The sequence below is a fragment of the Molossus molossus genome, unplaced genomic scaffold (genome assembly GCF_014108415.1).
Source record: "Molossus molossus isolate mMolMol1 unplaced genomic scaffold, mMolMol1.p scaffold_m16_p_6, whole genome shotgun sequence".
Lineage (NCBI taxonomy): Eukaryota > Metazoa > Chordata > Mammalia > Chiroptera > Molossidae > Molossus > Molossus molossus.
In genome coordinates this window covers 27,075,031-27,090,899 of record NW_023425399.1, presented here as the reverse complement: position 1 = coordinate 27,090,899, position 15,869 = coordinate 27,075,031, and the positions used below count along the sequence as shown (strand labels likewise).

The 15,869-nt window shown below is 38.4% G+C and overlaps 1 protein-coding gene across 2 annotated transcripts in view; it reads right to left on the bottom strand.

Annotated features, from left to right (window-relative positions):
- ATRN (attractin) overlaps nt 1-15,869 on the bottom strand; it is a 185,008-nt gene that overhangs the window by 43,292 nt on the left and 125,847 nt on the right. For both annotated transcript variants that reach the window (XM_036244251.1, XM_036244252.1), the window contains exons 21-24: nt 15,663-15,715; nt 12,219-12,313; nt 9,089-9,167; nt 7,204-7,361 (exon numbers count right to left, since the gene is read on the bottom strand). In XM_036244251.1, the coding sequence (XP_036100144.1) occupies nt 7,204-7,361; nt 9,089-9,167; nt 12,219-12,313; nt 15,663-15,715 (385 nt within the window). The remainder of the gene's footprint in view (nt 1-7,203; nt 7,362-9,088; nt 9,168-12,218; nt 12,314-15,662; nt 15,716-15,869) is intronic.

Below are 15,869 nucleotides of genomic sequence, written 5' to 3'. Positions count from 1 at the left end.
AAGGAAGCTGCCATGGGATATGCCTAAGGGTCATCAGAGAAATCTTCCCCTGGGTTTTTGTTGTTGTTGTTTTATAAATCCTCACCCCAGGATATTTTTCCATTTATCTTCAGGGAGAGAGGGAGGGAGGGAGAGTGGGGGGGGGGGGGGGACTTCACTGTGAGACACGTTGATTGGTTGCTTCCTGTACTACCCTGACCAGGGCTGGGGACCAAACCACAAACCAGGTATGCAACCTTGACCGGAATTGAACCCATGACTCTTTGGTCCATGGGCCGATGCTCTAACCGCTGAGCCAAACCGGCCAGGGCTCCTCTGGGTGTTTAAACAAGAATTCTACCTGCACACCTCAACTCAGACCTCTCCTTCCAATCTATTCTCCCAACTGCTGCCACAGGGACCTTTCAAAAACACTGATCTTTGATCACTCCTTGGCCTAAAAGCATTTTAATGACTCCCAGCAGTTTTCAGGCTATGTTGAAACCCCTCAGCCAAAATCTTGTCTCTTCATGACAACTCTCCAGCATCTTGGTTATAGGACTGTCACTCCTGGTAGCTCTTGAAAGTGATTTGACATGCCCTTTCCCAACCCCAAATACCCTCACTCTCTGACCTCTTCCTTAGGACTCAGCTCTGTGTTGACCCTCCTGACTCAGACTCGGGTGACACGACACCCACTCCCTTTTCCTCCCAGGGCTCCCAGGAGCACAGCATCTGACATAGCCCCTGCTATCACGGCTGCTGCTCTGGGTCAGAAAGTCTGCCGTGTGAATAGATGTTAAAGGAAGCCTAGTGGGTACTGGCTATGGAGAATACAGGAAAGAGATCTGCTAGAGAGATTTACCCATTCTAGCCATCGGTGGTATTCATAGATGGTGTGGGTGAAACTGTCCAGGGAGAAAGGGTCCAGAGGAAACCCAAAGGAACAGTGTCATTAAAGTGCTCAGAAGAAACATCCAGATACAACTGAGAAGCAGGAGAGATTTTCAAGAAAAAGAAATAATAAATGATGATCATGATGAAAACCACAAGGTAGTACTGTACAAGAACCTCGAATGCCACTTGAAACATGGAAAAACTTATACTTTATGTAGTTTAGTTTTAAATGTATTTCATGGCTTTATAATTCTTAAAACCCTTAAGGTACAGATATCTAACACCAGAAGGTTTGTATATACACAATCATCATTATTATACAATAGCTACAAACATTAAAAGTATATTTGACACTATTCATAAAAATCAAAGGGTAGAAACAACCCAAGTATCCATTAACAGAAGAATGGATAAACAAAATGTGGTATATCTATACAATGGAACATTATTCAATCTTAAAAAGGAATGAAGTGTTGAAACATACTAAATTTGGATGAACCTTGAAAACACTGTGCTAAGTGAAGAAGCCAGTCACAAAGGACCACATATTATGTGATTCAATTTATATGAAATGTCCAGAATAGGCAAATCCATAGCGACAAAAAGTAGACTGGTGGTTTCCAGAGGCTGGGGGGAGGGAGGAATGGGAAATGATTGCTAATGGGTACGGGATTTATTTTTTCAGGTGATGAAAATATTCTAAAATTGATGTGGTCATGGTTGCACAACTCTGTGAATATATTAAAAACCACTAAATTGTGCACTTTAAATGGGCGAATTGTATGATGTGTGAATTATATCTCAATAAAGCTTTTACTAAAAAAAGTATATCCGAGTCAACAGAAGTTTCATACATCCTTTGCTCAGTATAGCAATCCTGTTAGCACCCATAAACATAACTCTAAAATCTAAATGAATGCCTGGTTCTCAATACAAATTCTGTGTTGCCTTCACTTGTGAACACTAGCCTCTTACATACAGAGGCAGATGAAACACCCAGCACGGAGAGGGCTTTAATATTAGTTCCACATTACAATAACAACCTCTGTTGCAGAGCCAGCAACAAGTCAGAATCCCTGCTTCACTACCCGCCTTCCCCCTTCACACATCTGCCTGCCCATTCTCTATCTTGAATATCTACCCTCCCAAGCTATGGTCCTGGCTAAGCCAGCTGAGTCCCTGTTCACAGGGGAGAACACCTAGGGTCACTTTCACAAAACAGGGTTGAGGAGCAAATGACCAGAAAACAGGCGCAACTAGCCCCAACATACCCACCACCCTACTACACACAGGCTCTTTCAGTCTGGGTAGGTGCTTTTTTAAAAACTCATCTACAAAGACTTTTATAGTTAGTTTCAAATTCCCTCAGTTAGCAGTTACAGGTTTTGATCTGTTCCTAATTATGGAAAAGAATCCTGGGATCAGTTCAGAGTGAAGGAACTTGAGTTTAGCATTACCATTTTTAAAGCACCAATGTTTACACGAATTTCCGAGTAAAGAATTAGATTTCCTCAGTTATTTTGCTTTAAAAAATGAGACAGAAAAGTTATTTCGCCTGCACTGAAAGCCATACTGAAATTTAACTGAATGGCCTACACTGTGCCATTTAGACATTCCCTATTCTCTACATTTTTACAGAATTTGTACAGTCTCTAAGTGTGCATGTATGTGTTTAAGAGCTAACTACATGCATAAAAGCGATGGCTCTGAGGAAAACTGAGCAATAAAGAGACATACATATAGCTCCCTTTGTTGGGAACATGACTGCATTTGCCTAGGAAGAAGCAAGCTCAGCCCTCCGCCCAGCGCACATCCAGATACAGTCCCAAGTGCAGAAAACCAGCGTCATGTGGAGACAGAACACGCGATGCTATAGGTCTTGTCAAAGTGTCTGCAAATACCAAAGAGCAAAAAGACACATTTTCAATAGAACTTACCTGCTTTTTCAAGGAAAGCTTGGCAAACTAAATAGTGAGCATGCCATCGTTTATTTTCAGAAGTGTTCCTGAATGCAGCTTTCATAAGGGGATCTCATTCAAGTGAGTGATCCAGCCCAGGTAAAGAGCACCAAAAAATCAGGCAGAAAATAGACATCTCTTTGATTCTTCAACTTAAAATTAGTACTTTTCAAAAGTAAGTGTGAGGAAGAGGTCCCTCTAGAAGGAAATGCTCTAAACCATTTCAGTGACTTTCAGAGGGTGGAGCAACAGGGCACAGTGAAGAAAAAAACTAGAACTCCACATTGGCAACAGCACGGCTATCTCCAGCACAAAAGCCTGTTTATGTGCACAGAGCCCTCTTTCCAAATGGGAAAAATGTCAGCAGCATTAAGCCAACATTTTCACTAAGATTTTTAAAAATATTAATTATTTTCTCAGCTATAAGCAACAAAGTCTGAAGTTCAGTTAGATTCAGAGTATCACGAGGTATGCCATTATGAAAACGATTTCAACTTAAAACAAGTCAACAAATAATATTTACTAGAGCTCAAAATCAAGTATTTTACAAATATATATGATCTATAATTTGATACTGTTAGATGATGTTACAAATTGAAATTGCACTGACAGGGGCCTAGAGCTCAACCTCTCTGGAGTCAGACAAGTAACCTAAACCCCTGGTTGGACACCAAGATTCCCACTATGTTGGTATGTACACCCTCCCCTAGAGTGTGGGAGGGTCTGACCTGATCAGATGACCTCTTTTAAAATAGGGTCTAGGGTCAGAAGTCAGAGACTGGTGAAGCTTCAGTAGATCATACCTATTTTTGGTAGAAAATTTTTATTTTCAAATGTTATAGAAATAGAATCACACGGAATGCCAATTCCTAATTTTCCCCCCTCAGCAAAATTTCCTTGGGGTTTATCCAACTTGTATCAACAGGTTTTTTTTGGGTTAATCCTCACCCAAGGATATTTTTCCATTGATTTTTAGATAGAAATGGAAGGAATGGAGCTAGGGAGAGAGGGAGGAAAAGAAGGGAGGAGGGAAGGAGAAACATTGATGTGAGAGAGATGCATTGATTGATGGCCTCCTGCACGTCCCTGACCAGGTCCAGGGATCAAACCTGCAACCCAGGTACGTGTCCTTGACTGGGAATCGAACCCATGACTCTTTGGTCTGTGGGCCGACACTCTAACCGCTGAGCTAAACCAGTCAGAGCCACAGTTTGTTTCTTTTTTTGCTGAGTATTATTCCATGATATATACAAAGCATAATTTATTTAACCATTCACCTGATGAATAAAACTTAGCTTGTTTCCAGTTGGGGCTATTATAAATGAAGCTGCTAAATACTGCTGTACAGGCACTATAAACATTTGTTTTCATGTGTCTGTGAACATCAATTTTCATTTCTCTGGGATAAATGCTAGAAATATAATTGTTGGGTTGTACAATAAGAGCAAGTTTAGTTTATAAGAAAACACCAAACTGTTTTCTAGAGTGGCTGTACCACCTCACTTTCCCACCAGCAATGTAAACATAATCCAATTTCTCTGCAACCTCTCTAGCATTTGGTGTTATTACTATTTTTCATTTTAGCCATTTTGATAGGTGCATAGTGATAGCTCATTGTGATATTATTTTGCATTTATTTAATAGCTTTTGATGTTAAACATCTTTTCATATGGTTATTTAACATATAAATACTCTCTTTGGTAAAATGATTCTTCACGTCTTTTCTCCACTTTCTAAATGAATTGTTTGTTTTTTAATGCTGAATTTTGAGAATTCTTCTTTTAAAAAATCCTCACTGAACATATGCTCACTGATTTTACGTGCCCTTTCCAGGGGTTCAACCTGCAACCTAAGTGTGTGCCTTGACTGGGAATCAGACCTGCAACCTTCCAGTGTATGGCACAATGTTCCAACCACCTGAGCCATACTGGCCAGGGTGAGAATTATTCTTATATTCCAGATGCAGGTGTTCTGTTGGAATTATGGTTTGCAAATATTTTCTCCCAGTATGTAGTTTGTCTATTCATCCCCTTAACAGGGTCTTTCACAAAAGAAAAGCTTTTTGTTTTGATGTAGTCCAATCTATCAATTTTTCTTTTTATGGGTCATGTTTTTGTTATCAAGGCTAAAAACCTTTTGCCTAGCCTTAAGATGTGAAGATTTTCTCCTATTTTTTCCCTAAAAGTTTTATAGCTTTGTTTTACATTTAAATTTGTGATCCATGGTAAGTTAATTTTTATGTAAGATGTAAAGTTTAGGTCAAAGTTCATTTTTTTGGCCTATGGGTGTCTAATTGTTCCAGCACTACTTGTTGAAAAGGCTATCCTATCCTTCCTCCACTGAATGTCTTTGCACCTTTGTCAAAAATCAGTTGGACATATTTTTGTGGATCAATTTCAGGCTTCTTAATTCTGTTTCATGTCTATTCTATTGTATGGTCTGTGTCTATCCTCCAGCAATAACCACAATGTTTTGATTTCTCTAGCTAAACAGTAAGCTTTAACACTGTACATAGTGATTCTTCCCACTTTACTCCTCTTTTTCAAAACTGTTATAGCTATATTAGAATCTTTGTCTTTTCATATAAATTTTAGAATAAACATGGCTATATTTACAAAAAAAATCTTGTTGCGATTTTCAAAACTATTTTTTTGTTGGGGTAAAATATATGTAAGACAAAATTTACCATTTAACCATTTTTTTTTAAAGAGTATTATACAGTACACTTAAGCACAGATGCTGCAAAGGTTAGATAAGAAGACAGTGTAAATAACTTTGTGTTAATACATTTGAAAAATATAAGAAATAAAAAATTATCTTCAGTGACTCAAACAGAAAGAGAAAATCCAAAATATCCTATAACTATTAAAGTTAAATCAGCAGTTAAAAAAAACTCCACATATAAAACACCAGAATCAAATAATTTTATAGGAGGTCTATCAAGTACTCAAGGTTCATGTAATTCTTTTATTTATTTATATATTTTTATTTTTTTCTTTATTGATTTTAGAGAGGGAGGAAGGGAGAGATAGAAGAAACATCGATGAGAGAGAACATTGATTGGTCATCTCCTGCATGCTCCCCAATGGGGATCAGGCCCACAATCTGGGCATTTGCCCTGACCAGAAATCGAACTGGCGACCTCTTGGTGCATGGGTCAATGCTCAACCACTGAACCATACCTGCCAAGAAGAAAAGACTGTTCTTTAGTCACAGCCCTGAGATATGAACACACGATCACCAGAACTAGATTGCAAACCATCCCAATTGATCTATGACAACTTGCTTCAGTTGACCATGCTTCTTAAAGTTGGCAAACAGCCACAGCCCTAGTCCAGTATCCATGCCTCCATGGCTAAAGGTGAACCAGTCCCTGAAAGTCCACCCATCCCTACATTCCACATTTACCAAAATGAAGGGGGCAAAAGCCAAAAGTATTAAGGCCTCAAGGACACAATTGTAGATTATTATAAAAAGCACAACTTAGACTATGGATCTTGGATTAAGATCCCACTGGGAACAGGGAAAATGAGCAGAGGAGTGGCTGTAGAAGGTGACATGAATCCTTCGACTTATCCTTTCAGGTACAAGTATAAAAAATCTGAGATGTGGAGAGGCTACCTAAATTGTGCAGGAGCAAACCAGGACTCAAACCCATGTCTGTTTGACTTTAAAGACCAGGTTCTTTAATGTGACCTTATACTGCCTCCCATTACACACCAGCTCATCTTCCTTTAAACTCTGATAGCATTTTTGGGGTCTTTTCATGTGGCACTTTCCACATTCTGGCTTTCACTGGTTGTATGTGTGTTTGTTTCCTTTATACCCACCTTATTAACTCCAGAATTGAAGTTCATTTTGTAGCTCTACAAACTTTTTTTTTCTTTATTAATTTGAGAGAGAGAGGAGGGAAGAGGGAGAGAGAGATAGAAATATAGATGAGAGAGAACATCGACTGGCTGCCTCTTACATGTTCCCCACTGGGGATTTGGCCCACAACCTGGGCATGTGCCCTGACTGGAAATCGAACCTGTGATCCCTTGGGATCAACCACTCAGCCACACCGGCCAGGCAACTCTACAAACTTTTACATGGCAAGTGCTCAACGAAGAAATTACAGTTACAATTATCAAGTCTGTTACATGCCAACTTGCTTTTAAAAGCGCTAACTTTCCTTTATAAGTGATTTACACCATTCCCACTACAATATTCTATGGTAGTCATATGCTCAGCACTCCTTTGCCATAGATATTATAGAGGCAAAGCAATACCGTACATCTCATTTACCACAAGTTCCAAATTAGCAAATTTAGTCTCCACTAAAGAGAGTTCACCATGTCTGCAGATGAGACCAAAAAGCACATCTTACCTGAATTTTGATGGGCCAGGTAAAATTACTGACATAAACGAAAAAAGTGATATTTGGGTGGTTGCGAAAATCAAACTTCTCATTAGAGAAGCTATCTTTGTACTCCTTAATGTTGGTTTTCGAAACAACAGGCATCTCTTCTCCAGACTGGGTTCCAGCTATTAGAAAGAAAATAATAAAACAGAAGAGCCTTTTTTTGAGTGGGGTACAGAATCTATCCTCATTAATAATATGGATAATAGTTAGCATTTATTAGACACTTACTATGTCCCAGGAACAGACTTAAAGAGCTCAATCTCATTTAATTCTCACAGTAACTCTTTTATCCTCCTTTACAGATCAGGAAACTAAGGGGTTCAGAGAAACTAAGAAACTTGGTTCAGGTCACACAGCCAGCAAGAAAGCTGATACACAAGCCCGTGCCCTTGACTAGAATGATTTTACCAGGAATCCCTGCAACTCCCCTCCACTGAAATGGGCTCCATGTGGCTGTGAAAATACAGACACCACTAGAATCCTATTAACAAACAAAGGCATCCACTCTGTCCACAATACTTCGATTGCTCTGCATCTCCCCTGTGCTCCTGTTTGGTAGTGCTCCACATCTTCCCTACTGGGGACACTGCTTCACCCCTCATTTCCTAACTGTGACCTCAAGTCTCAATAGTAGCAGGGAGGACAGAGCTCTAAGGGTCACTCAGTCCCTTCTCCTACCAGCTACAACTGTATTTAGTTCCCCTAATCTGGTACAAATGCATCTTATTCCCAAAAGCCCTTCAACATTCGATATTCTCCCTCTGCTGGGAATTCTAGTGTCTATCAAGACTCATGAACTAGATTTTTCCCATGTCTGAATTAAATTCTGTGACTGGAGCCCAGACTGTTAGGTCCTCATTGAGTCACTCATTGCAAATCATCACTCATATACTCAGAGATGTTGCCTTTCTCAAGACAAATGCTCTAATAATTCAGAGCTTTTCTTAAAAGTCTCTCCTCCCTGCAATTTCTGAACCTTTTCTGAATTCTATACAATCTTACAAGACATGATAAAGATAAAGTGATCTGCAAAGGTAATGATTTTATTTTGCTTCAGTCTAATCACGTTTTGACTAGAACACAAAACCAATATTGTATAGTAACAATACTGATGAAACATGTAGTGAGAATTTATCATGTTTCAAGCACTACATAGAGGAGTTTGTTTATTATCTCATTTGATTCTCATAACACTCTATTTTTTACACGAGGAAACTGGGTCAGAAAGCTTAAGTAATTTTCCCAATAGCACAGTAAATAACAGGCAGAATTCAAACCCTGTCAAGCTATGTTCTTAACCACTATGTAAGGCCCACTGTTTACTTTTTTAGTAGATTTTCTGCCCCAGCACCTCTTCTTTAGTGACTCATAGTAAGATAAACAAGATAGTAAAAGCTGTGCTCTTAGAGTTTGATTTAATTCCCAAAGTACATTTCCCTGTACCTACTAAAATCTCATATTTTAAATGTTTCAATTTCTTGAAACTATGAGTCACTTGCATTTTTTCACTTCTGAAGCTTGGGTGGGATGATGATGGCAGTCCCAGAACAGCAGCTGCAGCAATGCTATTAGTGGTGGTAGTGGGGTGGGGGTAGTGAGCCTGTGCTGAGCATTATACCATGATAGGCACTGGCATGCAGAACCTAATTGAGTCTACGCAACAATTCTCTTTACGACAAATAACCCTAAAATCTAGAGAAGGATTTAGACATTTGCTCAAGGTCTTCCAGCTAATAAGCGGGGTTTCAAATCCATCTGTCTCTCTCCAGAACCCCCTTTCTCAATTCCTACATCATACTTCTTAATTTAGTATCTCCACTCAAAAGGTCTTCTCTAGATGTGCTTTTACCTGAGAAGCTGGCAGCCCAGGTGATGTTGAGGTTGAAGTTTTTAGAGGCATTGATGAACATGTCCAAATCCCTGTTTTGCTGATGAGAGGTACAGATAAATTAGAAAATTAATTAGAACAGTTTCCAGATTTTAAAATGCAGTAATGAAATTTTACTATTCTTACCTTTCTGAATTACAAAGTCGATATTTTACAATGTCTTAAGAGAGACTGACATTTATAAAAGAATTAGCAAGATGTCTAACCAATATATGCAATACACCCCAAATAAATTTGATTTCTCTACCAGAAATATATATAATTTAATGGTTTATCAAATGCCTAACTCTATGAAAAATATATCTTTTTAAAAAACAGCCTCACCAGAGCACAATGACTTATATCCTGTGACCTATGTTAGGGAAATCAGCCTCCTAAGGAATCTCTGGGCAGCTCTTTCCAAATGCCTGGACAGTAAAACACTTGATCAAGGGCCCCAATGCAAAGTTTATATACAGTGTAAAGTTCTCCAAAATGGAAATGGTTTTTTAAAAAAGTATATAAAGCTGAAATAAACTAAATGAAAAAATACTTGATTTTATTCATGATTTGAATAACATTTTTTCTCACTAAAATATTTAAAAGAAAGATGACTAAATGTATTTTATTAGCTTTGAAAACCTTGTTTATCACTTAGAGATGCAGCAATTTGAAAAGCTAGTTTAATTTATTTTGATTCTTGGTTTTAATGACTGAAAATATCTCTCAGAGAATTGTGTTGCATCAACTAGAAGAAGGTGGCCATGCTGGGTAAATTTTAATATTCATTTTTACTTTTTACTAACATTTGGCAAATCAGTCTTTCTTGGTGTCAAATACATATTTTTGCAAATAAATCAGATGTTGTATTTTTATATTTTACAAACAGATCCAATCCTGCTGAAATTCTTCATAAGATCATAAAACACATTAGAAAATTATTATTATTATTTTTTTATCCTCACCGGAGAACATTTTTTGATATTTTGTTCAGATAGAGTGGAGGGCGAGAGAGAGAGAGAAACACTGACGTAAAAGGGACACATTAAGTGGTTGCCACCCGCATGACCCAACCAGGGCTGGGGACAAACTGCAACCGAGGTACATGCCCTTAGCAGGAACCGAACCCAGGTCTCTCTGGACCACAGGCCGACGCTCTAACCACTGAGCAAAACTGGCCAGGGTAGAAAATTAAGATTTCTAAGGGTGTTGTTTTGATAGTTTTTTACAGAACAAGACAACAATGGAAATGTTTTAAAAATGGAATCTCTCTGCCCTGGCCGGTTTGGCTCAGCAGTTAGAGCATCAGCCTGCGGTCCCGAGAGACCCAGGTTCGGTTCCCGCTAAGGGCATGTACCTTGGTTGCAGTTTGTCCCCGGCCCTGGTCGGTCATGCGGGTGGCAGCCACTCGATGTGTCCCTTTCACATCGATGTTTCTTTCTCTCTCTCTCTCTTCCTCTCTCTCCCTCCCACTCTACCTGAACAAAAAATGTCCTCGGGTGAGGATAAAAAAAATAATAATAAAATAAAAAAATAAAAATAAATAAAAATGGAATCTCCAAACGAGAAGTTCCTCTCACAAAGCAGTTACCTTCTCATTTATTGATATAACCTCACTTTCCTCTTGAAAAGACAGCTCAAGTGTTTAATTTTAATATTTCTTGGCAGCACACTACTAACAATTACTTCCTCCACAGAAAGAATCAATAAATTTGGAATCCTAGTGCTTTTTTAAAAGACAGAATATACACAATAGATACCTCTATTAAATATTCTGTTATAAGATAAACAAAGAACTCCAGAGAGGTCCAAAGATTTTCATAGTTACTCCCCACCTCACTAAGAAGCATTATCTATAGTCTACTATGTTTATTTAAAATAAAATTAACAACATCAATTACATCCTGAAAGACTGAGCACTTCAATCACTTGCTTATAAGTAGTAAATAAATTTCATGTTTGGTCCTTTTGCTATAACCTTATGCTAAAATCTCTTTTCAAAATTCCACTTAACACAGCCTCTGAAATGATATGCCTACACAGTTTTTCCACAAAATATTTTCATTTAAAGTACACTGATGAGAAATAAGAAACTTCTAAGGAGGCTCCTGAATAATTTATCATCAAGTTTAGAACAATTTCATTACGTATTGGAGTGGGTAATGACTTCATTCTTCATTGAAGAACTTTTGTAGGTGGGTCTTCATATTCTAGATGCTTCACTGTTATTTTTATTATTTTTTATTTTTAAATAATTTTTCTTTATTGATTTTTAGAGAGAGAGGAAGGGAGAGGGGGAGAGACAGAGACATCAGTGAGAAAGAACATCGACTGGCCACCTCCTGTATGCCCCTCATTGGGGATCAGGCCCACAACCTGGGCATATGCCCTGGCCAGTAATCAAACTAGCAACATCATGATGCATGGGTGGATGGTCAACCAGTGAGCCACACCAGTGGGGCTAGATGCCTCACTTTTAAATGTCATGCTGTGTTGGCTCCCTTCTACCACTGGGAAATATCTTATGACAGGATGGGGTTCATCGTTAATGACAGAAGATATAAACCCATGTTTCAAATAGTTGTCTTAGTAATTTCAATTATTTCTGGCTGACTTCTTATAGGACCCAACTAAACCTTTTCTGTTTTTACCTCCTAATGAGGTTAACAACTTATGCTGCCTCCCTTGTATAATTGGCACTGATTTCAATCCACAGTTTCTTTATGAGTACTTTTTAAGCTTTTGGTCTACTTTGAGAGAGTAAATCTGGGCTCTACCATCTGCCCCTCTGATGAGGAGTTTCCCTCATAGTCTCTTCTCCTTTTCTGTACCAGGATGCAATGGGCTGATGGGCAAACCAAGTATGTGTAGAGTCAATGTCAGTCTTATCAGATAATGGTAAATGTTAAAACCATCTTGCTTTTTAGGTGAGAAGGAGATAAAATGTAGAGCACACAGGATTATGTTTAGAGGTACATGAAAGAAATGTTATCTAAACATAATCCTGTGTGCTGTACTCTGGAGACCACTGCTAAGGCAGTGCTTCTAGCCATAATGACCAAAAAAACCTCACACAAATTCAAAACAAAGTAAGGAGACTTTAAAATCTTACTTCATCAGGTGTAGCCACAAAATTGATGGCTGTGTAATAGCGGTCATCCTCCTGGGACAGGCTAAAGGTGAACTGATAGTCAATAAGAAGAGTATCTATGATAGGAAAGAAATGCATGTTTAAAAACTGAAATCAATCAAGTCTCTACAAATACACCTTGATTATCTCATAAATATTCAATAGCCAGGAAAGCACTTTTGGCACACTTATATCTGGGGACTGGGGTTTTTCAAAGGAAATCATGTCTGTGGGCAGTATCATTTTGTTTGGGTTAACCCACCAAACCTTCCTTATATCATAACCCTGGTTGAAAATTTAAAACTCCAACCTAACTTACCTACAAATATTAATTGAACATCTACAACATGCTAGGTTGTGCTTAAGGATGTAATGCTATAAATGGGGAGTTGTTGGTAATTTTATTTTATATTTTTAAAATTGATTTTTAGAAAGAAAGGGAGGGAGAGGGAGAGAGAAACATCAATGTGAAAGCGAAACACTGATCAGCATTTTCCTGCATGCCCCCTACCAGCAATCAAGCCCACAACTTGGGTATATACCCTGGTTGGGAGTTGAATGGGCAACCTTTTGGTGCATGGGATGATACCCAACCAATTAATCCACACTGGACAGGGCAGTAATTTTACTTTTAACTGTTTAAAAAACTGCCATATGGTTTAACAAAGTGGCTCTACCATTTCACATTCCCACAAAGAATGTATGAAGTTTCTCCACATCACTGTTAAAACTTGGTATTGACTTTTATTTTTCAAGCTAGTAAACAGATTTAAATGTACCAGATTACAAAAAATTTACTGATGTGGTTTCAGGTTCCACATGGTAACTATGGTAACCTTTAAAAAATGGCCAATTGTCTGTTTTTGGTATGATATCAAATTATCTGAAAAGGTAATTAAAATACTCCCTTTTCCAACTATATGTCTGGTGAAGCCAGGTTTTTCCCATGTACTTTTACCAGAGATACACTGCAACAGAACGTAGAAGCAGATGTGAGACTCCAGCTGTCTCTTAAGCCACAGTACTGGCTTTTGATGCTTTTGATTCTAGTCATTCTAGGAGTATATCTCACTGGTTTTAATACATATATCCCAAATATCCAGCATTACTCATTTTTCATATGCTTACTGGCCATTCATATATATTCTTTGATAAAACGTTTACTCAAATCCTTTGCCTGTTTTTAACTGGAATTGTCTCCTTATACAGTTGTAAGAGTTCCTCATATATTCTGGAGATAAGTGCTTTATCAAAAATATATGCTTTGTAAACATTTTCTGGTCTGTGGCTTGTTTCTTTATTATTTTACTTTATTTTTTTAAAAGAAATAATTGAGCCCTGGCCAGTTTGGCTCAGCAGTTAGAGCATCGGCCCATGGACCAGAAGAGTCTCAGGTCTGGTTCCTGCTAAGGGCATGTACCTCGGTTGCGGTTTGTCCCTGTCCAGTTGGGGTCATTTGGGTGGCAGCCACTCGATGTGTCTCTCTCACATCGATGTTTCTCTCTCTTCCCCCCCTCTTTCCTTCCCACTCTATCTGAAGATAAATGTAAAAGTGTCCTCGGGTGAGGATGAAAAAAAAAAATTGAAAAGCTTTTTTCCCCCCTCACCCAAGGATCCGTTTTTTATTGATTTTAGGGAGAGGCAGGGAGAGGGAGAGGGAGAAACATCCATGTGAGAGAGAAACATTGACTGGCTGCTTCCCTTACAGGCCAAGACCGGGGATCAAAACCAAAATCCAGATAATGTGCCCTGACTAGAAATTGAACCCACTCCCTTTTCAGTATACAGAACAATGCCCCAACCAACTGAGCTACACAGGCCAGAGCTTGTTTTTTATTATTTAATGGTGTTTTTTTACAATACGAATTATTTTTTTATTTTTAAAATTTTTATCTTTAGCTCTGGCCAGTTTGGCTCAGTGGTTAGAGTGTTGGCCCGAGGACCAATGAGTCACAGGTTCAATTCTGGTCAAGGTCATGTGCCTTGGTTGCGGTTCATCCCCAGCCCTGGTCGGGGTCCTGCAGGAGGCAACCAGTCAACGTGCCTCTTTCATGTTGATGTCTCTCTCTCTCTCCCTCCCTCCTGTTCCCTCCCTCCCACTCTATCTGAAGATAAATAAAAAAATATACTCAAGTGAGGATTCAAAAAACAAATTATCTTTATTGTCCCTCTTTCCCACCCTCATTGACCCTCTCCTCCCTGCTCCTGTCGCCCCCCCCCACCTTTGACGAACTGTCTGTGCCCAATGGCTATGTATATATTTGATAAGTCCTAATAAACAAAGTTCTTTTATGAATTGTGCTTTTGAAATCATATCAAAGAACTATTTCCCCTACACACATCATAAAGTTTTTCTCTTTTCTCCTAGGTGGGGAAAAGAAACAAACAAACAAACATATATATATATATATACACACATATATGTGTGTGTATATATATATAAACACACACACACATATATATATAGGTTTTTAATAGGTTCGAGGTAGACATGAATTTTGAGGGGCCACTATTTAACCCAGGAAAGCAGGTATATAATTACAGTGGATATGCCAAATATTAACTCCTTTTTTTCTGGTTCTAATATCTGGCCTACTATGTAGATTCTCCTACTGGAAGAAATGCATTTACCCATAAGCACCTGGTCACTTTGCCAGATTTACCTTTCACTATAAGTTAATCATTGGAGATTTTATTTGTATTTTTTGTTAATCCTCACCCGAGTATATTTTTTCCACTGATTTTCTAGAGAGAGTGGACGGGAGGGCGGGGAGAGGGATAGGAGAGAGAGAGAGAGAGAATATCCATGTGAAAGAGACACATTGATTGGTTGCCTCCCACATGCACCCCCACAAGGGACAAGGGACAAGGGCCGGGGATAGAACCTGCAACCCAGGTACGTGCCCTTGACCAGGAATCGAACCCACAATCCTTTAGTGCACAGGCCAACGCTCTAACCACTAAACCACACCAGCCAGGGCAAGATTTTATTTTATATATTAGTTCCTAAGGAAGTGGTTAACCCAAATCTGTTTCATAGAGAATGATGACTTCAACTATATTTTAAGAATTATTTTTTTATCTATATCTTAAAATAAGGAATATGGTGACCCCAACCAGATAATGGAAAATGAAATACGGTTTCAAGAGAAATAAGCAAGAAAGCCAGAGATGTTTATCTCTGTGCTCTTCCCTTATATTTGCTACAGATATACTAACATAAACCACAACTATAATTAAAGCAGTTTAAAATTGTGTCTATATATGTCTTAAACTTATAAAATGTAAACACATCAAATAAGGGGACACTTCATGGGTTGTTGCTATATTCCTACAGCACTTCCCATTCTCAAACAATATTAAAGACAATAAAGTTTTACTGAACTACTTTGCTTCTAGATAGATAAGAATTACAAAAACACTTACAGTAACATGTTCCTTTGAGAGGGTTTCCCTGGTATCGATTTTCTACCTCACATCTGGGGAGGACAAAAAGAAGATTATTTTCTATTACTATTTAAAAGAGAATCTACATTCATTTAAAAATCAAGTAGCTCCTTTAATATAAACTACCAATTTTGTGGCAGTATAATTACATTCTTCACTGTTATTCAAATTAGATGAATAAGAATC